This window comes from Mustela nivalis (genome assembly GCF_964662115.1).
Source record: "Mustela nivalis genome assembly, chromosome: X".
Classification (NCBI taxonomy): domain Eukaryota; kingdom Metazoa; phylum Chordata; class Mammalia; order Carnivora; family Mustelidae; genus Mustela; species Mustela nivalis.
The window spans coordinates 67,311,710-67,337,528 of NC_139040.1; the positions used below are offsets into that span (position 1 = coordinate 67,311,710).

Consider the following 25,819-nt stretch of genomic DNA (forward strand, 5'->3'; position numbering starts at 1 on the left):
ACTGGAATCTAAATAAAAGCATGAGAAAAAATATATAAATAAATATATTTGGGAAAATCCATTAAGGCCTGCTACTTTACATTTTATGCAAAATTAAATTCTAGATAGATTAAAAATCTAAGCAAAAATAAATAAATAGACCTTTGAAAGTATTATGAGGAAATATGGGAGAATGTTTTTGTGATCTTGAGCTAAAGAAGACTATGCTTTGCAAGACACAAAAAAGGAAAAAATTGGCAAATTCCCCCAAAACATGAAAATTTAAATAAATCTTTTATACAAAAATGAACTGTGTTTGAGGTAGAAAGGCAAATAACAAAGTAGGCATTTTCCATACATATGCCAGAGAAAATGGTAATATTCACAAAACATAAAGAGCCTTTGAAAGTCAATTAACAAAAAGATAAACAATAGAAGAAAGGGAAAAGGACATGAACAGGTAAATCATAAATAAATACAGATAGCCAGTATATACATGAAAACATACTCAATCTTACTAGTAATAAAATAAAAAAATAAAAACAGTATCTTTTAAGTATCAGGTAAACAAAGATTTAAAAGATCATTATTAAAGATATGGGAAAACAGCTGCTTTCTATACCAATGGTGAAAATATAACTGGCACAACTTTTTTAGTGGGAAATTTTGACAGTCTCTATACAATCTTTAGTAAGTGTTCCCTTTGTCCTAACAGTTTTACTTATGAGAATGTATCCTAAGGAAATTACAGAATAGGTGCACAAAGATTTAAGTACAGTGATTTTCATCACAGTGTTGCTTATAATACAAAAACAGTCTAAATGTATGCTATGGAATCTTTTTTAGTTTTTACAAAGGATAAGTTAGGAAAAAAATGGATCACAAAAGAGTAAGTATTGTATGATCCCCTGCACATAAAGTCAGGTAATTGTTAGCCTTCTTTATTTTGTATGCCTACACACATACACACATACACAAACCAAGTCTGTTTACATGAGATAATATATAAAATGTTTAACACAGGGCTTGGCACCTAACATTAAACAAATGGCTATTGTTGTTGTTATTATTGTCAACTTTCAGTAACCATTAAGTATTCTGCCATCAGGTACTGTGCTAAGTATAGTCTTTGAGGTACTCTGTCTGTTGGTAATCGCCCTCACCATGGGTAGAATGCCCCAATGGGTAGAATTGCCCATTCTACCATGTTGTTAGCTCTCAGATCAATTGTTGAAATACAAGGCACACAATGAGGAGCATCTTATCTGTACCATTACCACCAGAATGTTGGTTTGAAATAATTGAACTATTCCCTGTATTTCAAAGTTAAAACCGCAGAAAAAATGTTCTAAAATTCTCTTCATTTCACATGGAGCATTAGGTGTTATTTGCAAACAGTGACTCATGGAACACGACATCAAAAACTAATGATGTACTACTATATGGAGATTAACATAACATAATTTAAAAATAAAATTCTCTTCATTTCAAGATGAAGATGGAACCAGCTTGAATTCAAGTATTCTAGCGGCACTCCGAAAAATGCAAGATGGCTACTTTGGTGGAGCAAGGTAAGTAACCTTTACACACCTTTCAGTGAAATGAAATGAAATTTGGAAGCTGGTTATAGTAATGGTAGACTTGTGGTGCCTCTCTCTGTGTCTTTTTAAATTTATTTAAATTCAATTAGCCAATACATAGTATATCAGTAGTTTCAGATGCAGTGTTCAGCTATTCATCAGTTGTGCAGTTCAGCTATTCATCAGTTGTGCAGTATAGCCCCATCCAATGAGTTTAGAAGAACTCATTTTTGATAGATCAGATCAAGGAATTTAATGTTATAGAGAAGGCTTAGAATATTTCCCACCCTGTTCTTTGCCCAAACCTCATAAATCAGTGGACTGGAAAATTTATTCCTTCAAAAGCAAAAAAGTTACTGAACTATTAAACTCTGGCTGCTTTTTTTTTCTCTAAGTTTTTAGTTTGAAATATTGAACACCATATACCCTTCCTCAGGATTTACGTGTTGTTAACATCTGTCTCACTTGTGCATTCTCTCCCTCCTCTTCCTTACTCTCCTCTTACTCCTCCCTCCCTTCCCTTCTCTACTCTCCCCCCCTCACAGATACATATGTGTAAATGTACACACATACACATACACACATGCATACACTTTAATTGCTGAAGTATGAGATTTAGCCAGAAGCATCATGACTATTCAACTCTAAACACTTAAGTTTGTCTTATGAGGACAAGGATATTTTCACATACAGCTACAATATAATCATCATACTCACAAAATTTAATATTGATAAATTACTCTTGTTACCTAATCTAGAGTCCACATTCACAGTTAGCCAATTTTCCCAATATTAAAAAATATAGCTTTTTTTCCCCATTCTGAGACCCAATCAAAAATCACACATTGGCATTTGGTTATCATATCTCCTTGATGCCTTTTAATCTAGAACAGTTCCCCAGGCTTTTGTGAACCTTTCATGACAGTTTTCAACACAGTTTTGAAAAAGAAAGGTCAATTATAATGCAGAATGTCTTTCAATTTGGTTAAAGTGGTATCTGGTAGGTTTTTTCATATCCTTTCTATGATAGTCTTTACCCAGTTTTATCTTCCATTGGTGAATCCATTATTACTAATGGGGTTTTAAAGTGATGGTTCTCTGTCTCTATCATCCTGTGCATATATATGTGTTAGAATATCCCCTTTTATTTTGTATTTTTAGTGTAGCATAGATTCGTGGATTCTAAATGACTTTTTTTTTAAGTTTATTTATTTATTTATTTGACAGACAGAGATCACAAGTAGGCAGAGAGGCCGGCAGAGAGAGAGGAAGGGAAATAGGCTTCCTGCTGAGCAGACAGCCCAATACAGGCTCAATCCCAGGACCCTGGGATCATGACCTGAGCCGAAGGCAGAGGCTTTAACCCACTGAGCCACCCAGGTGCCCCAGATTCGTGGATTCTGATTTTATTCAATAAGCTATGCTCCCTTTCTGTCATTGTTTATTTCAATGTTCAAATTATCCAAGGTCTGGCCTTTGGGAACTCCTTCAAGCTGGCTTCTTTTTCTTCTTTTTTACATCTATTTTGAATAATGGCCTTTATTAAGTCTGTCCACCAATTCTGCTTTCAGTGGGTTTTTTGCTTGAACAGTGACCCATGGCTTGCCTTACTGAAGGCAGAAGGACAGCCCCTCCAGTCTGTGAAAGGAAGTGGGAAGCGCAGTACTCCTCTTCATGGAGAGGAGGACATGTTCCTTCCTTTGAGAAAACGACCAGACTTAGTCCTTGTGCTAGATTCCTTAGTTGATTTTGTCCTGAATAGATACAGGATGTTGGTAACAGCCATAGCAATAATGTTCTCCGCCCAGTGCCAGACTGTGTTCTTGAGAAAATCAGTATTATTAATTTACACTTTGGATTTTGCAATCAGTTTTTTAAGTAGGGGAGGATATAACCTACAATCCTCTATAATTCATAAGATTTTCAGATATCATCTTTCAATTTCAAAATGATCTTTGAGTATTTTTTTTAATGATGTGGTAGATTTATGATGATTTCTCTTCCTTCTGTCCCAGCTTCTCTGCAGCTAATGGAGATTCTGGCCAGACATTTAACATAGTTAACAGCATAGTATATGGAAGTGAAGGAGAGCAAAACTGATCTGCTGGTAGATTGTGAACCCATAACTGTGGCCTTCATTAACACAGCATCCCAGCCTATACTACACCATGCTGAGGAGTGCATAAAATTTTATATTTACAGGGGCGCCTGGGTGGCTCAGTGGATTAAGCCGCTGCCTTCGGCTCAGGTCATGATCTCAGGGTCCTGGGATCGAGTCCTGCATTGGGCTCTCTGCTCAGCAGGGGGCCTGCTTCCTCCTCTCTCTCTCTCTCTGCCTGCCTCTCCATCTACTTGTGATCTCTCTCTGTCAAATAAATAAATAAAATCTTTAAAAAAAATTTTATATTTACAAAATTTATAGTAATATATAAAAGCATTAGCAGCCCCCCAACCAAAAACATTCTAGGTATCCCTTTTCTCACTGAAATGTGTTGTTTTAAAATGATTTCCTCTGATTTTCTGTTTTCTGATTTCCCTGTAATTGTCAGGATTCAAACAGGTAAATTGTCAGAGTTTTTAACAACATCTTGCTGCACACATTTGAGCTTCATGGATCCTGGACCCGAGGGTAAGCTGTACAGTGAAGATTATGATGATAACTACAATGAGCTGGACTCTGGCGACTGGATGAATGACTATGATTCAACCCATAATGGTAAGGGAGCATCATAAAGGCAATGGCCTTGCTGGGCAAGAATACAAAGTAGTGTTGAGCATCCTCCTTAATATTTCTCACTGCCAGAAGTCTCACTCCTATTTAATACACCTAGATTTCTACTTTTGTTTGGCTTCACTTTTCATCCTTCTACTTACCTTTGGTTTCTGGTCTAATATCCCTGTGGTGATTGTGGAGTATGGAGTTTGACTATCTCTTACTAAGTAAGGTCAGGGAAGATTTCCGTGCTGGGTATATGAAATGGCTGGTGATTTCAAAATGAGAGGAAGCAGTGGGGAGTGAGAGATGTTTAATCAGGTACGTAGTAGGAGAACTATACATATAGAGTACTGCTTTTTGACATTTAAAAGCATAAAATTAAGAAACTCAGAGTGCTTTTTATATATAATGTTACCAGGGCCGATGGGAATCTCTAGGAAGGTCTACTTAGTTTGAAAAAGCCTATTCGGTGTGCCTATTGCTTTCATACCGCAAACTAGACAAATAAAACACAACCAATCTAATTGACTACTAAGAATATAAGGATGATATAGTGAGAAAACATCATAAGGACATATATTTAAAGTGGCTGAGAAACACCCAAAGTGTTAAAACACTAACCTAGGCAAGGCAAGAATTACATTGTTTGAATCCCAAAGGAAGAAGGGCCAATAGGAGCAAATTCTTCTAGCTATCTGAAGTACAGTTTGCCTGCTTTCATTGTCTGGGTATTTGCCTATTAGCCTGTTTCTTAAGGCAACAAATTTCTTTATCTTGAGAGTGGAATGTTAGAGAAAAGAAAAAAAATGAATTGGCTTTCCTTAGTGAGGTGGCAAGCATTATCTCATATACAATAAACCAATACATTATCAGTCAGAGGATGATTTTCTTTTTTGGGCTCAGCATTTACTCACCTAAGTACCATTTAATTCACTCTGCATTTGTTTCTGTAAGATCGAAAACCATGAATCTCTTCACTGGAAAAATACATTAAATTCAAAGTTATTTCCTGTCATTAATAATTACCAAATATCTAAGATATCCATCTTGGCATAAACAAATATTTTAAAAAGCAGACCAGAATAATCATATTGTTTGCTATTCTATGGGTAGTTGTGACTCTCCTCTGTAGCACTTATTCTTTTAGATTACTTTCTAAAATGTTATCTTTGTAATGATATGTATTACTATATTTGGTGTTATGTATTCGGAGTCACTCTCTGGTTTTGCTCATCAGGGGTCTCCCAATGGCTGTGCTTATCGCTTGCCAGCCCTGCTGTACCAAGAACACTTCTCTCCATATTATTCATAATCCTCCACTCAAGTATCTATATTGTTCAAGGTTATACTCATTGTTGTTAGGATTTCACTAAGAATGAGTTCCATTTTTACAGCTTTGCTAGTTTCCATTAATCATATCAAAACAGGAGCCCCTGGGTGGCTCAGTTCATTAGGTGTCTGCCTTTGGTTCAGGTCACGATCCTGGAGTCCCAGGATCAAGTCCTGCATCAGGCTCCCCACTTAGCAGGGAGTCTCCTTCCCCCTCTGACCTGCCCCCCTCTCATGCTCCCTCTGTCCAATAAATATATAATTTTTTAAAAATCACATCAGAACACAGAAAAACATCTGGAGAGATCACTGAAGATGATCAAAAAAGATGAGGCATAATTGGCCTCACAGACTTTAGTAGTAATTCGAATACTGTGCTTTTCCAGCTATTAATTTTGCGAATGCTCTTGTACAATCTGAAATATTAAGATCCATGAGAAGAGAATGTTATAGGAGGTATATAGGAGTGTGAGAGTCCAAGAGGATAGGGAACATATCTATCTTCTTCACCACTGAAACCTCAGCACCATATACCCCCCAGTACATTGTGGGCAATAAATAGTTGGTGAATAAATGAATACAGTAATGAAAAGGACCAGTGTGTGGCCAGTAATCCTTTTGACACCAAGGTCACGCAGAGATTGTTCTTTTCGTTAGCAACTGTAGCCACCATTTATGGGATTTGTCTGTCTTTAGCTAGGTTCAGTGTTTAGTGGAAGATTTTTGCCTTTGCTCACCAAAGTCTCCTCCTACCAGTGAGACTCCAAGGTCCCTATTCCGCTCCTCTGCCACCACTGCTACCACCACCAGCCCCATCACATGTACAGGCGCAGATTGTGAAATCTTTGCACCACCTGTCCTATAATAAGCTCATACTGCTTTCAAGGGCCCTAATATTGTGAAAGCAAAGTTGAAGAACAGGTAGGTCCTCATAAATGGCCCTAGTTTCTAAAAGGTAAAGCTGCAAGACAGTACAGTAATCACAACCTTGACCCCCACCATGATCTAAAACAACCTACTTCCAGTGCTGTGTCATGGGCACAGGAGCTGAACATTCTAGTTGGTGGGGCAGATTGTGAAATAACTAAAATGTTCGTTTTTTTTCTCTTCCCCCTACCCCCACTAACCTTGCAGCTCGCTGTGGTGATGAAGTTGCTCGTTATTTAGATCACCTTTTGGCGCACACTACTCCCCATGCTAAACTAGCCCCTACCTCACAGAAGGGAGGGCTAGATCTGTTCCGAGCTGCTGTGCAAACAACCTGCGATTTAATGTCCTTGGTGACCAAGGCCAAGGAGCTGCATGTGCAGAGTGAGTAATGCCATGACTCACTGGAGTCAGGCACAGGATTGACGTGCAGCCCAGGATGGCGGTGGGGTGTGTATTACAGTGTAAGCAGAAGCTCTGTTTTGTTCAGTGCTTTATCCTCAGCATCTCAGACAGAAGGGACATGTCAGGCACTCAAAATATTTGGAAAGTTAGTGAATTGGGTATAATTTTGCTATCGATAGTGCTATGCAGTCTGATTTAACCACTACGTCATGAAAAGCAGCCAGAACAAGAGACATGGAGCATTTTAACATCTGTATTAAATGATGGAAGAAGGTGTTTCCTTTGGGAAAGCTACTCCTTCGGAAGCACTTTTATTTAAAGAGAAAGCACTGGAAACTATTACAAGCTAACCTCGCAACGTAGAGGGAGATACTCTCCCTTAAGTAAGCTCCATCTGGTTCCCTTAGGTCAGCTGTGGTATTTACAGTCAGTTGTTCCAACAGTGTAGAGCTGTGTTTCTCAACTACAGTACTCATTCCTCAACAACTCTGTCATTGTCCTCCCCGTGACCACTACCCCACTTTGGTAGGTATTGGCAATGAAGGGTGTCTTCTACTACACACTGCTAGGCTAGGAGTAGTCATGGTTCCTAAGAGTAGTCAGTGCCTCTATGGTAGCTGCATATGAAGGGAAGAAGGGCTCCTTGGCCACACCGAGAGGACCTAAATGGTAACATTTTACAGATGATGAGAATGATTGAGACGCATGTTCTTGCTGTCTAAAACTTGATTGACCATTACTAACCACAAATATTAAACATGAATCATTTAACATTGAGAACAGGGAAGAGCTCAGCATACCCTTTAAGGATGCTACCTTGACAAAGGGCTTATGTGAAGACATCAGCTTTATTAAATTATACTTCTAGATTGTGAATCAGGAAACTTGAGCTTAATTCCTGGCTCTGCTACTTACTTGAACAATATTTTGAGCTCTGTATGCCTCATTCTGTATCTGTAAAATGGTGAAAGTGACAAGACAGTCTCTCCTTTGAGGTTATGGTAAGTATTTGGACTATAAATAAAAATATTAGGAATATCTCAAAGTAGGTCAGCCACTACATTTTCTGACTCCCTACATAGGATCATCCATTTGTCTATTTTCAAGAAAACCCAACTGTTGACAGCCAGATATTTTCCCAAGGCAGTCCAGAAAATAGAAAACAGAATTGGGTTCTTTCTGTTACATGTGGTATTCTATCAAAGTATCAGTAATAGCACCATTGTGATATTGATTACATTCATAGGCTTTAATATCTTAAATGGCCATTTGATGCTACAGTTCTAGGCATTCCACTGAAAGTATGTTTGATTGAACAATCTTGAAATTATCTGATATTCATATTTCTTTTCTGTGATATTAGCAAGAAACGATAAATTTCTCACTCTTGTTCTATAGAGAACAGCTCCTGTGCAACTTCATTTTGAGGGGAACTGTGAATTGTTTTTATTTGAATTCAGTTAGCTGACTGATAGTACATTATGTGTTTCGGGTGTAGTGTTCAAGAAGTTATCAGTTGCATATAACTGTGAATGATTTTTTTAGTCTCCTAAGTTATCTAACCTTTCCCATAAATGTCAACCTCTTGCAGATGTTCACATGTATCTTCCTACAAAGATATTTCAGGCCTCCCAGCCTTCATTCAACTTACTTGACTCGCCTCATTGCCCACAAGAGGACCAGGTAAACTTGCACGTGAGATTTTTTTCTGTCAGCCATTCGCAAAACTGCCATCTATATGGTGAATAACAGAACAAGCCATTATGATTTCTGCTGTAACTGGTGGTAGGCAAAATGCTACCCTGGTGAAGGTATACTCCTTTTTATTTCACTTTCTTTTTGTTTTCATTTTAAATTCAATTAATTAACATATACTGTATTATTTGTTCTGGGGTCTTATATAACACCCGATGCTCATTACATCACATGTCTTCCTTAATGCCCATCACCCAGTTACCCCATCCCCCAACTCCACTCCCCTCTAGCAGCCTTTTCTAGCCAGGCTCTAAGAAAACTGAATTGCTACATCATTCATTTTGAAGGTTTCATTGTTTTTGTTTTACTTCTTATCAAAATTTAGGGAATTCTTATGGAAAAGGTTTAGAGGTGAAAAGATCAATACTCTAGGGCATTATTTAAGTTGGACACTTGTGGACTTAATTTTTTTTTCTTTTTATCCTTTCTCAAACTAAAGGTTCCCTCAGTTCGTGTAGAAATGCATCTTCCCAGAGACCAGTCTGGGGAGGTGGACTTCAAGGCACTGGTTTTACAGTTGAAGGAGACCTCCAGCTTACAGGAACAGGCTGATATCCTTTACATGCTGTATACTCTGAAGTAAGTGATAAATATTCTGTCTCCTTTCATGTTCACGTGGAGAGGAAGTAAAATATAGTAAATACAGCTCAATTTTGGAGTGTCTGGATTTGAATTTTGCAACCTACACACTGTGTAACCTCAAGTCTCAGTTGTTCTCATTTATAAAATTTGGATTATACCAACCTCATAGAACTGTTGTAAAGATTAAGCAAGATGCAATATCTGCAAAGTCTCTGATAACAATGCCTGTTACATAGTAGGTGACCAATAACTGTTATGCTATTTATGGTTATTTCAAGCCTCCGTTATTTGGTAAAAATCCAAAGATAAATAAATACTTAACTCAAAAGGAGTATGAGCACAGAGGCTTACAGAAAACAATAAACTAGGGGGCGCCTGGGTGGCTCAGTGGATTAAGCTGCTGCCTTCGGCTCAGGTCATGATCTCAGGGTCCTGGGATCGAGCCCACATCGGGCTCTCTGCTCAGTGGGGAGCCTGCTTCCCTCTCTCTCTCCCTCTGCCTGCCTCTCCATCTACTTGTGATTTCTCTCTGTCAAATAAATAAATAAATAAAATCTTAAAAAAAAAAAAAAAAACAATAAACTAGCGTTTCTGAGTAATTTGCTATGTGTCCAGAACCCTGCTAGGTACATTATATGTAAGTACCTCAAACTCAGTATGCCCAAATTGAACTCCCTCCTATCCCTCACTTCCCCTCCAAATATAACCTGAACTTCCTCATTTATTAATGTAGTCATCAACTTGAAGAAGCAGGATGGGCTCCCTTCCCCTAAATTTGGTTTGGATATTGAGACTGATGATACCAACCATGTACCAAAAGAGTGTAAAATGTTTATTACTCACATAATGAGACTTCTTGGAAGAGTGGAACAGATTCCCAGGTTGGTTAAAAAAAAAAAAAAAAAAGATTTAAGTGAGCAGGGAAAGTAGGCTGTGTTGGGCTTTTATTATGATTAGGAGGTGAGGCTGGGGAAAAGGTTCTTAACCAGCACCGAAGGACAGAACCCTTGGATTTCCCTGACATCTTGCCCAGGTGTAGGCTGGAAAGGAAAGAGGGGTGGTAGGACTTGTAAGCAGTCAGCAGTCAAACATTAAAAGTGGAGTCACATTCTGAAATTCTGCATCCTTGTGGTTGAAATCAGCACCTACCTAATCAGCAAGCTTCGCCCCATATCCAGTTAAACACCAAGGCTATTCAGTTTTTCCTCTAAGTATTTATCTTCTGCACCGCTAGCATGGCTACCTTCACTCACATCTGTGTCTCTCACCAGAACTATTGCTATGGTTTTCTAACAAGTCTTCCTATTTCTGCCTTGTTCTCCTCAATCCCAGCCTCCACAGAGGAGAGTAACTTTTCTTTTTTACTTTCTAGGACAGAAACATCTAAATTTCTACAAAAATAGAGAGAATAGCATAATGAACCCGTGGGGCCACATCACCCAGCCTGAACAATGATAAACATGTGGTTAATTTTGTCCCATCTATATTCTCGCTTTCTCCCAGATTATTTTGAAAAAGAGACCAGAGGCTTTATCATTTCATTCCTAAATATTTCAGTATTATTTCTAAAAGTCAATGAAGCTCTTAAAACATAACCACAATGGGACTTCTAGTTCCAGACAAGATAGAATACATGCATCTCTCTCTGTTCCTTCTGCTAAGTACAAGAGGACATTATTTAGAAAACAAACATAACAAGGTGTTAAAAGGTAGAAAGAAGAAAGAAGACTAGTTAAGGATATCAGGCTCTGAGGATTGACAAGGTGGTTACCACATTACGTACCCAGGTTTTTTTGTCACCTCATATATCCTGCGTCAGATGCTGGAGAAGCCAGCACCTTGAAAACGCCGATGGGCACAGATGACCGGAGCCTTCAGAAAAACCTGTTCTTTCTAGACAAAGGACCAGGAAAGGGCAGACTAGCAAGACAGACAACTTTTAGACGGTAACTGCTCCTACCATAGAAAAATCTGCAGCACCAACTTGCCTCCTCTACCTTCCCCTACTGCCAGGGTGGTGTCAAAGAAGACCAGGTAGGGATCTGGGACTTTTAGGCCCTCTAGGCTGTAATGAAGTCCCCTGGATTTGTCTGACTCCAGACCCCATGCTGCTTCCAGCAGATCCTGGTGGTTAATGAGAAAGTGAAAAACACATCTGAAAAGCCGACCAGCCCCAGAATCAAATTTTTGCACAACCAATTGTATCAAAACCAGCCCAAATGTATTTTTAGCCATTCGGGGCCTGCCTGCTCTTCACACTCCTTGAAACCTACTCCACATCTGCCATAAGAGTTAAGCCCAGGGCCACAAATACCCCAAACCACTGCTCTCTACCCTAGAGAATCCCCAACAGTGCTACTGAAGGACATCACCTAGATGTGTAACTTCCTCTTCCCATCTCCCCTGGGAGTTTCCTTGCCCTGATGCATTCTGGAAGGTAGAGCTGGTGCTCTAGCTAAGCCTCTAGACAGTCTCCTGCTGTGAGGGACTTCCCTTCTCATACAACCCTAAGTGCCACCCAATAAACCTTGTTATGTGCTTCTGCCCAAAAAAATGACATGGGGTCTTATTATTTTGATACCTCTGCTTCTTTCGTTCTTCCTTTAGGGTGAGGCATATCTTTTCAACAAATACCTGTTGAGTGCTTATTATGTGCCAGGCACAAGGCTAAATGGAAAATAATGAAAAGATAGAGAAGGTAAAACAATATAAGGGGTAAGGACAGAATGACTGTAGCTTGAATGAAAACTGAAGATTCAGTCAGGTAGTTGATACCAGCAAACAAAGGGAGTTGTACCTGAGAAGCTTCTACTTTCCCACCAAGTCATATCATCCATGGTTGACTGCCAGCTCTTCTGTTCCTAACGTGGGTTTTCTTCATCTAATCCTGTATTACTAACTTCACCATAACATCTGATTGAACCTGCAGTCTCTTTAAAACTAGTATTCCAGGTAATGTCAAACCACCTGAGTAGATTGTATAGATGTGCTGCATGGGTTTTAATACACTTGGAATTCTGCCCAATATTCCTCATGGATTTAAGAGTGGAAGTGGGGAGGTGGGGTTTCCTATCTCTGTTGATTAGCATTCCTTCTGCAAATTGTCTGTTTATAACCTTTCTTTGTTCTCTATTAAGTTATTTATATTTTTCTTATTGATATTGCATATCACTATTTTGTTTATTATGCTTGCTGCAGATATTTTTTCCAATTAATTTGTTAATTACTTATATACATTTCTCTATGCAGAGGTTTACTTTTTATATCATCAGATCTGTCAGACTTTTCCTTTTTGGCTTTTGGATTTCTTTTCATGCATTCCCCCCCACCCAGAATTTTAAAAATATTTTAAATACCTTTAATAATTTTTAAAGAAATTTCTATGTCAGGGCACCTGGGTGGCTCAGTCAGTTAAGCAACTGCCTTCCACTCAGGTCATGATCTCAGAGACCTGGGGGAATCAAGCCCCACATTGCATGGGGCTCTCTACTCAGCAGGGAGTCTGCTTCTCCCTCTCCCTCTGCCCTCCCCCTGTGTGCTCACTCTCGCTCTCTCTCAAATAAATAAATAAATAAAATTTTCTTAAAAAAAAAGCTATCTTTATGTCCTTAATTCTACTTGGAATTTATATATGTCTTCTTACTCAGCATGTCTAAACTAAACTCCACTTCACTTTCTTGGTTAGAAACCTACTGCTCCCTAACCCTGTTATAGTATCAACATTCTTTTAGTCACCCAGACTTGATATTGTGTTGTCATCTTCAACTCCTCTTAATCTCCTGCCTCTCCCTGCAACATCGCCACTACCATTGGGAATCAGTGGCCAAATATACATCCTCTTTGATCACATTTTCAACTTCTATCTACCATTGTTCCCTCCTCACAATGTGAATACTTTCACCAAAATAGCCCACTGCTTGTCATAACCAAAACACAGGCCATACAAGATTTCTTTCCACACCTTGGCTCATGTTCTTTCCTCTACCTGGACTTCTTTCCTTTACCACACCCCATCTCTCCTTGTTGGAATTCTAGCTGTCCATCAAGGCCTACTTCATCTGTCATCTCCAGAAAGCTTTCTCTGACCTCTAGGAATAAAAAGATTCATCCTTGATTATGAGATCTCAAAGCATGTACTTTTTTTTGTATTTTTTTTATTAAATTGATTTATTTTCAGAAAAACAGTATTCATTATTTTTGCACCACACCCAGTGCTCCATGCAATCCGTGCCCTCTGTAATACCCACCACCTGGTACCCCAACCTCCCACCCCCCCGCCACTTCAAACCCCTCAGATTGTTTTTCAGAGTCCATAGTCTCTCATGATTCACCTCCCCTTCCAATTTCCCCCAACTCCTTCTCCTCTCTAACACCCCTTGTCCTCCATGATATTTGTTATGCTCCACAAATAAGTGAAACCATATGATAATTGACTCTCTCTGCTTGACTTATTTCACTCAGCATAATCTCTTCCAGTCCCATCCATGTTGCTACAAAAGTTGGGTATTCATCCTTTCTGATGGAGGCATAATACTCCATAGTGTATATGGACCACATCTTCCTTATCCATTCGTCCGTTGAAGGGCATCTTGGTTCTTTCCACAGTTTGGCGACCGTGGCCATTGCTGCTATAAACATTAGGGTACAGATGGCCCTTCTTTTCACTACATCTGTATCTTTGGGGTAGATACCCAGGAGTGCAATTGCAGGGTCATAGGGAAGTTCTATTTTTAATTTCTTGAGGAATCTCCACACTGTTCTCCAAAGAGGCTTCACCAACTTGCATTCCCACCAACAGTGGAAGAGGGTTCCCCTTTCTCCACATCCCCTCCAACACATGTTGTTTCCTGTTTTGTTAATTTTGGCCATTCTAACTGGTGTAAGGTGACATCTCAATGGGGTTTTAATTTGAATCTCCCTGATGGCTAGTGATGATGAACATTTTTTCATGTGTCTGATAGCCATTTGTATGTCTTGATTGGAGAAGTGTCTGTTCATATCTTCTGCCCATTTTTTGATAAGTTTGCCTGTTTCGTGTGTGTTGAGTTTGAGGAGTTCATTATAGATCCTGGATATCAACCTTTTGTCTGTACTGTCATTTGCAAACATTGTTAAAATGTCTATACTGCCTAGAGCAATCTATACTTTTAATGCCATTCTGATCAAAATTCCACCGGTATTCTTCAAAGAGCTGGAGCAAATAATCCAAAAATTTGTATGGAATCAGAAGAGACTCTGAATCGCTAAGGAAATGTTGAAAAACAAAAATAAAACTGGGGGCATCACTTTACCTGATTTCAAGCTTTATTACAAAGCTGTGACCACCAAGACAGCATGGTACTGGCATAAAAACAGACACATAGACCAGTGAAACAGAGTAGAGAGCCCAGATATGGACCCTCAACTCTATGGTCAATTAATCTTCGACAAAACAGGAAAAACTATACAGTGGAAAAAAGACAGTCTCTTCAATAAATGGTGCTGGGAAAACTGGACAGCTATAAGTAGAAGAATGAAACTCGACCATTCTCTTACACCATACACAAAGATAAACTCAAAATGGATAAAAGACCTCAATGTGAGACAGGAATCCATCAGACTCCTAGAGGAGAACATAGGCAGTAATCTCTTCGATATCAGCCACAGCAACTTCTTTCAAGATATGTCTCCAAAGGCAAAGGAAACAAAAGCGAAAATAAACTTTTGGGACTTCATCAAAATCAAAAGATTCTGCACAGCAAAGGAAACAGTCAAAAAAACAAAGAGGCAACCCACGGAATGGGAGAAGATATTTGCAAATGACAGTACAGTGAAAGCATGTACTTTAATATTATTCATTTATCTATTTTTATTTTGACCATTTCAAATGTAGAGAAAAGTTGTAGGGATAGTACAAAAAAAATTTATGGATGTCCTTCACCCAGACTCCTCCAGTTTAATCTCTCTTTCTCTCATTCTCTCTGTCATCATATATAGATATAGACATAGATATGGATAGAGATATAGATATATGTTTTTCTGTATCATTTGAGAGTAAGTGGCAGACATGATCCCCTTCTACCCCTAAGAATTTGAGTGGCTGTTGTGTATTTCCTGAAGACTAGGAATTCTCTTACATAAGCATAGTACATTTGCGATAGTCAGAAAATTAGGGGCTCCTGGGTGGGGCAGTTGGTTAAGTGTCCAACTCGTGATTTCAGCTCAAATCGTGATCTCAGGGTCCTGGGATGGAGCCACACATTGGGTTCCCTGCTTAGCTCAGAGTCTTGAGATTCTCTCTCTCTCCCTCTGGCCTTCCCCCCACTCTTGTACTCTCTAAATAAATAAAATCTTTAAAAAAAAAAAGAGAGAGAGAGAGAAAGAGGGCACCTGGGTGGCTCAGTGAGTTGAGCCTCTGCCTTCAGCTCAGGTCGTGATCTCAGGGTCCTGGGATTGAGGCCCGCATCGGGCTTTCTGCTCAGCAGGGGATCCGCTTCTCCCTCTCTCTGCCTGCCTCCCTGCCAACTTGTGATCTCTCTCTGTGTCAAATAAATAAATAAAATCTTTTTTAAAAAAAAGAATTTTTTATTAAAAAAAGAAAAGAAATTAATGTTTAAACAATACTATTACCAGGATGCCTGGATGGCTCAGTTGGTTAAGCATCTGCCTTCGGTTTGGGTCATAATCTCAGGGTTCTGGGATCGAGCCCCACATTGGGCTCCTTGCTCAACAGGGAACCTGCTTCTCCCTTTGCCTACCACCCCCCTGCTTGTGTGCACTCTCTCTCTCTCTCTCTCTCTGACAAGTAAATAAATAAAATCTTTTTTAAAAAATGATACTATCTAATCTACAGACTATATTTGCCAGTTGTCCCAGGAATGTCTTTACAGCAAAAGAAAATGTAAGTTATGCATCTCATTCAATTCTCATGTGTCCCCAGTCCCCTTTAGTCTGGAACAGTTCTTGAGTCTTTATTTTTCATATTAGGGGCATTTGTAAAGCACACAGATGAATTATTTTTTATAGAATAAAAATTTGGTTCATTTGGAGTTTGCTCATAATTAAATTCAGGTTATGTATTTGGGGCAGGAATACCACTGCAGTCATGCTGAGTTCTTCTCAGTGTAACATATCAGGAGGGCACATGGTGTCAATGAGTCCCATTGCTGGTTTTATCACTTGGTAAGGGTAGTATCTTCCACATTCCTCCACTGTAAAATCTTTATGTTGCATTTTGTAATTAAAAAGTGTTGTGTGGGGACGCCTGGGTGGCTCAGTTGGTTAAGCAGCTGCCTTCGGCTCAGGTCATGATCCCAACGTCCTGGGATCGAGTCCCGCATCGGGCTCCTTGCTCAGCAGAAAGCCCGTTTCTCCCTCTGCCTCTGCCTGCCATTCTGTCTGCCTGTGCTTGCCCCCCCCCCCCCGATAAATAAATAAAAATCTTTAAAAAAAAAAAAAGTGTTGTGTGGTGGGGTGCCTGGGTGGCTCAGTGGGTTAAAGCCTCTGCCTTCAGCTGAGGTCATGATCCCAGGGTTCTGGGATCAAGCCCCGCATCAGGCTCTCTGCTCAGGAGGGAGCCTGCTCCCCCCGCCCATGCCTGCCTCTCTGCCTACTTGTGATCTCTGTATGTCAAATAAATAAAATCTTTTTTTTTTTAAAAAAAGTGTTGTGTGGGGACTCCTGGGTGGCTCAGTTGGTTGGATGACTGCCTTCGGCTCAGGTCATGATCCCGAAGTCCTGGGATCGAGTCCCACATCGGGATCCCAGCTCCACGGGGAGTCTGCTTCTCTCTCTGACCTTCTCCTCGCTCATGCTCTCTCTCACTGTCTCTCTCTCTCAAATAAATAAAATAAATAAATAAAAAATCTTTTTTAAAAATGTGTTGTGTGTAGATATACTTTGGAACTGTAAATATCCCGTTACTCTTCAAACTTTCATTCACTGTTTTTTTAATCCATTGTTGACTCTTCCTCTGGTACTTTGTATTTCATGTTTTTAAAAATATATTTAATATGTTAAATTCATATTTATTATTTTAATATATTTAGCATAGTAAATATGTTATATAGTACATGTTTCCTATAATTTAATATATTGAATAGATATTACATTATCATGGCTCAAACTTTTTGAAGTGCAAAACGATACAGGGAGAGGATTAAAAAGTCTTTTTCCCACCTCTGGTCCCCAGATATCTGGTTCCTCAGCTCATAGGCAGTCAGTGTTATTGGTTGTTTGTGTATCCATCCAGGGACAGTTTATGCATATGTAGGTAAATAAAGCATATATGCATGTAATTTCACACCTGTTTCACCAAATGGGAGCATAGTATATGCACTGTTCTGTACCTTGCTTTTTTTTCCCTAAAACTATTTTTCTTGAAATTCATTACATATATATTCCATTTATCTGTGACTGCTTAACAAATAACCCCAAAACTCAGTGGCTTAAGATAATACAAGCAAAAAGTGTTTAGATTGTCTGTCACAGCTCTGGAGCTTGTCCCAAGCTCAACTAGGCAGTTGTCATGTGGGATCTCATTCAGCTGTGGTCCGACAGCATCTGGGGCTGAAGTCACCATGAGGTTGTCCACTCATATATCTAGGGGTTCATACTGGTTGTTGACTGGCACCTCACCTGGGGCTGTCACCCAGAACACCTACAAATGATCTCTCCCTTACATCTCTCTACTTCCTCACAGTCTGATGTCTAGGTTCCAAGAGTATGTGCCCCATCAAAGGACCAAGTGGAAACGGCCTTAATGTTTATGACCTAGCCTCAGAAATCATACAGCACCACTTTCAACTTACCCACAAGCATGCCTGTGTTGAAGGGGAGAGAACACAGACCCCACCACCCTCTTCATGGAAAGACTATAAAAGTCACACTGTAAGAAGAGCATGTTAGATGGAACATTGTTGGAGTCATGTTAAAACATAAAATCTGTCACAATCTAGACCTACATCATATTTTCTTAATAGTTCCACAGCTTCCATTGTTTGTGACCATACCATAATTTAACCAGCCTCCTACTGAGGGACATTTGGATTGTTTCCCATGATTCACTATCCCAGACAATGCTATAGCAAATATCCTCACTGTGTATATCATTTCTCATGTGTGGAGTCTATCCTACAGATATGCCAGAATTAAAATTCCTAGATCAAAGAATATAGTTTTTTTAGAATATAGATTTTTAATATTAATACATATTTTCAAATACCTCTCCAGGGAGAGTACCCCAATTTTCACTCCCACCAGCAAGATATTGAGAGTACCTACTTTCCCAAAGCCTTACCAATGCAGTGTTATCAAATTTGGGGTTTTTTGACAACATGATAGACTTTAAAAAGTGTTAATCTTGGTGTAAATTTTGATTTTCTCTTACTGTGTGTGTGATCAGACACCTCTCTATATTTAAAATTCATCAGTATTATGGCACCTGGGTGTCCCAGTCAGGTAAGCAGCTGCCTTCAGCTCAGGTCATGAAAATAAATAAATAAATAAATCCATGAGTATTTGACCATATTTTCTTATCTGTCTTTTCTTTTTTTATTATTATTATCTATTTGTTGCAGTTCTTTCTTTCTTTCAGAGAGATCATGAGCGGGGTGAGGGGCAGAAGGAGTGGGAGAGAGAGGGAAGAGACTCCCACTGAGTGTGGAGCCCAATTCAGGGCTTGATCTCATGACCCAGAGATCAGGACCTGAGCCGAAATCAAGAATCTGACGCTTAACCAACTGAGCCACTCAGGCTCCTTTGTTGAATTTCTTTATATGAGGGAAATTGGCCTATGAATTGTAAATATTTTTCTATTTGTAGTTTGTCTGACAACTTGGCTTACAGTGGTTTTCTGCAAAATGTATTTTGTTGTTTTTATGTATATAAATCACTATTTCTTTTATGGCTTCTTTTTATAGGTTATAGTTAAACAGTACTCTTCCCCCAGAGTTATAAAGTAGTTCTCCCAAATTTTTTCTAGTACCTTTACACTTAAATCTTTGATAAACTTGGAATTCTGATGTTCAGAATTCTGATGGAATTCTGATATAAGGCATGAATCCAGCTTCTTTTTCAGATGGCTACTTGATTGTCTTAACATTGTTTAATAAATAATCTACCTTCATCTTAAATTAAAGTTCTCAATTTCACAGCACTTTACATATATTTTATGATACTTCACAGTTGACTTGTGTTATAGTAATCTTTACAACAATAATGTGTATGTATCCTTTACAAATAAGCACACATCTTTTTCTTAAATCTCTATTAGTTTCCTAAGTTTAGCGTACTTCCTGAACTTTCAATAGTTAAAATAAGTCTTTGACTTTGTTTTCAGCTACGTCAAAGCCTGTAAAGAGGATAAAAGAATGCGTTTTGTCAAAGCACTCCTGAAACTAAGACTTGTTCTCATCTAGGTATTTGGGTTTCAGGGGCAACTATTAATCATACACTTACAAGGATTCCTAGTAAATAACTTGTATTGCCTAATGAAGAAGACCTATCAAAAACAGGTGTGTCTGTTATAACACGGAAACAAATGATTGTTGCCAGCAGCTTTACTTAAACTAATGTAGGTCTCTCTTTAACATTCCAGAGGACCTGACTGGGACCCTGAATTATATGATGAAGGGGCTACGACAGTCCGAGAGCTGCTTACTGAGCTCTATGTCAGAGTTGGAGAAATCCGTCACTGGGGCCTGACACGACACATCTCTGGAATCCTAAGGAAAAAGGTGGAAGCACTTGATGAGGTACTATAAATTCTGCTTGAATTGATACCAAATCTAAATGGAGGTGCTTTTTAAAAATCAGTTTCTGTAATTGATTTTTTTAAGATTTTATTTATGTATTTGAGAGAGAATGAGAGAGAGCATGAGAAGGGGGAGGGTCAGAGGGAGAAGCAGACTCTCCGCCAAGCAGGGAGCTCAATGTGGGGACCCGATTCCAGGACTCCAGGATCATGACCTGAGTTGAAGGCAGTCACTTAACTGACTGAGCCAGCCAAGTTCCCCATACTTGATTTTTAAGGCAAGCACAACATCTAATCATTTGAGATGTCGTCTTTCTGGCATAAAGTTCCTGATACTCAATTCGTTTTTTTGTCTCTGAATGTCAAGTGCACAATACCAAAGTTTATAAATGATAAGATGTTATAAATGATAAGAATTCTACAGCTTAAGAATGAATTTACAGTAGGCTAAACTTCCTATCTCTTAGGAGATAAAAATACCTCATTGTTTCTTCTTAAAAATCTCTCTCTTCAGATCTACATATTTCCTGAAAAAGATGGTTTAGTGCCTCAATAAATTAAGGGGAAGCAGAGGTCTGTGGGCCGAGAGTAATTGTCATGGAAAGCTAAAGTGGTATGGGAAGGATAATGCTGTTATGCTCTCTCTTCGTAGGCCTGCACAGCCCTTCTCTCCCACCAGAAACATTTGACAGTGGGACTCCCTCCAGAACCTCGAGAGAAGACCATCTCTGCGTGAGTATGGGTTTTGGTTGGGTTCGATCAAGCTTCTCTGAGACTTTAAGGAGCTGTGTGAACTGACCACAATTCTCTTTCCCTAATCTGTTACTGAATGATAATGGCCTACATGTGTGGGCTTCTGTCAGAGACACTTGGCATGAGAATGTTGATAATGACAGGGCATGAGTGAATGAAAGAGTATATCCACAAGAAGTAGTATGCAAATGTAGTTTGCTTTTTATGATTTTTTTTTTTGGTGGTGGTGATGATGGTTTTTGTTTTTGTACTTGTTTTTTACTTATTGGTTTTCCTGAGCCTTACATCCAAAGGCAGTCCAAAGCAGGGCAGGCAACTAGAATTAGCATCCACAAAGTATCTGCTGTACTCTAGACTTTCTTCCAAGCCTCTCTCTTTGACTTATAGATGGCTATTTTCTCCTTATGTCTCTTCACAATTTTTCCCTCTATATGTGTCTTTGTGTCCAGATTTCCCTAATTTTTATATAAGATCACCAGGCATAAAGGATTAGGACCCAATCAATGACCTTACTCAAACTTAATTACCTCTGTAAAAACCTCATCTCCAAATAAGGTCACACTCTGAGGGACTCTAGGCTAGGATTTCAATATATGAACTTTGACAGCACACAATTCAACCCATAATACCTTACTCTTAGCAAACAGAACCTTTTTATCACAAATCAGATCAATTTTTGCCACTACTGTGGCAATCCAAAAGAAGATGGCATTGTCCATGCCCCATTCCTCCAGAGTGATTAGTATCAAAGGAGAGTCAGAAGTGTGGGAAGAGGTATGCTTATTTCTGTGTGTGTGTGTGTGTGTGTGTGTGTGTGTGTGTGTGTGTAAACTGATGAAACTATAAAATCAATATAACTAAGGTATGATCATAAAATAACAAAATGGTTTCCAAAAGGCAAAGCTTAAATTTAGTTTATTACTTTCTGGCCATAATGGTTACTTGTCATATGTTGAGAATTAACCATGAAAGACTGGTCTGGAAAGACCTCGTGGGTGATTTTTAAATAAAAGTTTGAAGAAGAAAGGCAATCCAGCTTTAGAGAGGAAAGAGGAGAGCTTTCCTGAGTTGACAGAGGCCAAAGTGGTTTGGGGAGGCAATGAACTTTTAAGGACTGAAAGAACCAAATGCTGCCAACAATGATTAAACACTGAAGCTTTTTTAAACACTGAAGTTTTTTTTATTTTCTCTGTGTCCTGAAGCTTAAACAGTGACAGAATTTTGTCTTTCTTCACCATCTTCTCCCTCAGACCTCTGCCCTATGAAGTGCTCACTCAGCTGATAGATGAAGCCAGTGAAGGGGACATGAGCATCTCGATCCTTACACAGGTGAGCAGAATTATGACATCTAATATGGTGATTGATATTTTTGTTTTCATTTGATCTGGTGCTTTGTGAGACCTGGACCATAATTTTTTCTATATTCATTCCACGCACAGGAAATAATGGTATATCTAGCCATGTATATGCGAACTCAGCCTAGCCTCTTTGCCGAAATGTTTCGACTTCGAATTGGTCTAATCATACAAGTTATGGCTACAGAACTGGCCCACTCCCTCCGATGCTCAGGTACTCATTTTAGTAACTATTTTTGGCAGAATTCATTATTAATGTAGGGCTATTGTGTTTTGGATCGGGAGGGAAAGAAAGTGAAAACATTTTATTAGCAGCTCAGAAGCTGCATATAGCAATCTTGTTCCCATGTTAGTCAACTTCTATTTCTACAAATCACGAGACTGGTATTATGACAGATTTATGTATTTGTTCTGCAACTTTACAATTCCACCTCTTGGGGGCTCTGCACTCCAAATTACATTATTTCCAACTTCTAGTGTGAGCCTAAGTATGCATCAAATTTGAGTGTGACAGACTGGCTTTGATTCTGACTCGGACAGTGCAGTTTCTTTTTTTTTTAAGATTTTATTTATTTACCTGACAGAAAGAAACAGAGCACAAGCAGAGGAAGCAGTAGGCAGAGGGAGAGAGAGAAGCAGGCTCTCCTCTAAGCAGGGAGCCTGATGTGGGGCTAGATCCCACTGAAGCCGAAGGCAGACACTTAACCCACTGAGCTATCCAGGCACCTTGGCAGTGCAGTTTCTTAACCCCAGATTAAGTCACCACATCAGTGTGATCATATTGTCAGTATTCTGTCTAGTCAATAACAGGATGGAATAAAGGAATGCCATATTTCTGTTGATATTTACCTGACAGTACTCTCCTTGAAATTAACTGTAGGTGTATTGGCAAGATAACAGGTTTAGTTAGAAGAAAAACAGGGGCCTATGGAAGCTGTACAAAATTGTATAAAGTGTGAGGGAGGGAACAGGACTGCCATGGTGTGACTATTTTTTTTTCATTGGTATTTGTTTGATTGCAATAATAATGGTGAAATAACAGAGATAGAGATTGTATTAAAAAATGATATTAAAGTTGCAAAACTCAATTTTAGCCATTATTTCTGTTACCTTTCCCCGAAAGGCTTTTAATTGAGCTATTAACAAGTAGCTAAATTTATTGGCTTGAGTCTAACCTAAATTACATAATTAATATTAAAATAACCTTTTGAAGGAAAAGAGCTAATCATTATTTTATACCTACCATATGTTAGACTCTGGGGTTTTTTGCTTTCTATTTACATATATTATCTCATTTAATCCTTATGACCATGCTCTGGAGAAGATATTTGTGTTCTACTTTTAAATAAATCATCTGAATCTCAGAAAGATTAAATAACTTGCCTAAAGTAACTTTACTTGCCTAGTAAATAGTACCATTTGAGTCGAAGTCTGCCTGATTACAAATGATTTCCAGCTCAGCACATTGTTATGGATTACATGTATTGCACATATACATATATTACATATATACACACACATATACATACATGTATTACATATACACTCGCACACATATGCAGGGATGTTTTATTAGGGTCTAATTATTTAAAAGATTATTTATTTATTTATTTTTGGACAGACAGAGATCACAAGTAGGTGGAGAGGCAGGCAGAGAGAGAGGGGGAAGCAGGCTCCCTGCTGGCAGAGAGCCTGATGCGGGGCTCGATCCCGGGACCCTGGAATCATGACCTGAGTCGAAGGCAGAGGCTTTAACCCACTGAGCCACCCAGGCGTCCCAGGGTCTAATTTAATCATAAACCCCATTCATCAGTTATCTTTCATTTCCTATTACTGATTTTTTTTTCCCTGTGGATTCATCAAAACCATGGCTCTTCTTATACAATGAAATCAAGATCCCTGGGTCTGATACTCAAAACGTCAACCGTCCTACCTCCTATTTTCACAGTATTTCCCACTAATTTTATCAGTTACCATCCTTGGAGACTGATGTCTCCTCTGATTTCCAAAGCATTTATTGTCTACAATTCTCATTTGGTACTTAGTATAGACATTTTTAATTATTTATCTTGTTTACATGTGTAGTCTCTCCCAAATAGCTGTTAAACTTCTCAAGGTCAAGTACTTGTCATAACTGTTTGTTACTAAAGTCATGACCTACATGTAGTAAGGTCTTATTAACTGTGGTTATTATTTTTTCTTTTTCAAGTTTTTATTTAAATTCTAGTTGGTTAACATACAGTGAAATATTAGTTTCAGGTCTAGAATTTAGTGGCTCATCATTTACATACAATACCGAGCGTACATCACTACCAGTGCACTCCTTAATTCCCATCACCCATTTAACCCATCCCCCTGCTCACCTCCCCTCTAGTAACCCTCAGTTTGTTCTATATAGTTAAGAGTCTGTTTTCTCTCGCTTTCCCCTGCCATGTTCATCTGTTTTGTTTCTCAGATTCCACATGGGAGTGAAATCATATGGTATTTGTCTTTCTCTGACTGACTTGTTTTGCTTAGCGTAATATTCCCTGGCTCCAACCACATCGTTGCAAAAAGCAAGATTTCATTCTTTTTGATGGCTGAGTAATATTCCATTTTATATATATATTTATATATATATAAATATATATATATTGTTAAGCCTCTGCCTTCAGCTCAGGTCATGATCTCAGGGTCCTGGGATCGAATCCCGTATTGGGCTTTCTGCTCGGCAGGGAACCTGCTTCCTCCTCTCTCTCTCTGCTTGCCTCTCTGCCTACTTGTGACCTCTCTCTGTCAAATAAATAAATAAAATCTTTGAGATATATATATATATATATATATATATATATATATATATATATATAAAAGCTTCTGCACAGCAAAGGAAATAGTCAAGAAAACAAAGAGGCAACCCACAGAATAGGAGCAGATATTTGCAAATGACAGTACAGACAAAAGGTTGATATCCAGGATCTATACAGAACTCCTCAAACTCAACAAACACAAAACAGACAATCATATCAAAAAATGGGCAGAAGATATGAACAGACACTTCTCCAATCAAGACATACAAATGGCTATCAGACACATGAAAAAATGTTCATCATCACTAGCCATCAGGGAGATTCAAATTAAAACCACATTGAGATATCACCTTACACCAGTTAGAATGGCCAAAATTAGCAAGACAGGAAACAACATGTGTTGGAGGGGATGTGGAGAAAGGGGAACCCTCTTCCACTGTTGGTGGGAATGCAAGTTGGTGCAGCCTCTTTGGAGAACAGTGTGGAGATTCCTCAAGAAATTAAAAATAGAACTTCCCTATGACCCTGCAATTGCACTCCTGGGTATCTACCCCAAAGATACAGATGTAGTGAAAAGAAGGGCCATCTGTACCCCAATGTTTATAGCAGCAATGGCCACGGTCACCAAACTGTGGAAAGAACCAAGATGCCCTTCAATGGACGAATGGATAAGGAAGATGTGGTCCATATACACTATGGAGTATTATGCCTCCATCAGAAAGGATGAATACCCAACTTTTGTAGCAACATGGATGGGACTGGAAGAGATTATGCTGAGTGAAATAAGTCAAGCAGAGAGAGTCAATTATCATATGGTTTCACTTATTTGTGGAGCATAACAAATATCATGGAGGACAGGGGGTGATAGAGAGGAGAAGGGAGTTGGGGGAAATTGGAAGGGGAGGTGAACCATGAGAGAC

The 25,819-nt window shown here is 38.9% G+C and overlaps 1 protein-coding gene across 6 annotated transcripts in view; it reads left to right on the forward strand.

Annotated features, from left to right (window-relative positions):
• The window catches only part of PHKA1 (phosphorylase kinase regulatory subunit alpha 1), a 147,365-nt gene that overhangs the window by 105,978 nt on the left and 15,568 nt on the right, over positions 1–25,819 (forward strand). For 3 of the 6 annotated variants that reach the window (XM_082716130.1, XM_082716131.1, XM_082716132.1), the window contains exons 17-25: positions 1,472–1,550; positions 4,109–4,275; positions 6,739–6,915; positions 8,528–8,619; positions 9,131–9,270; positions 19,850–20,006; positions 20,658–20,737; positions 22,009–22,087; positions 22,198–22,327. In XM_082716130.1, coding sequence (XP_082572256.1) covers positions 1,472–1,550; positions 4,109–4,275; positions 6,739–6,915; positions 8,528–8,619; positions 9,131–9,270; positions 19,850–20,006; positions 20,658–20,737; positions 22,009–22,087; positions 22,198–22,327 — 1,101 coding nt within the window. The remainder of the gene's footprint in view (positions 1–1,471; positions 1,551–4,108; positions 4,276–6,738; positions 6,916–8,527; positions 8,620–9,130; positions 9,271–19,849; positions 20,007–20,657; positions 20,738–22,008; positions 22,088–22,197; positions 22,328–25,819) is intronic. The other 3 variants (XM_082716133.1, XM_082716134.1, XM_082716135.1) reach the window with 1 other exon arrangement.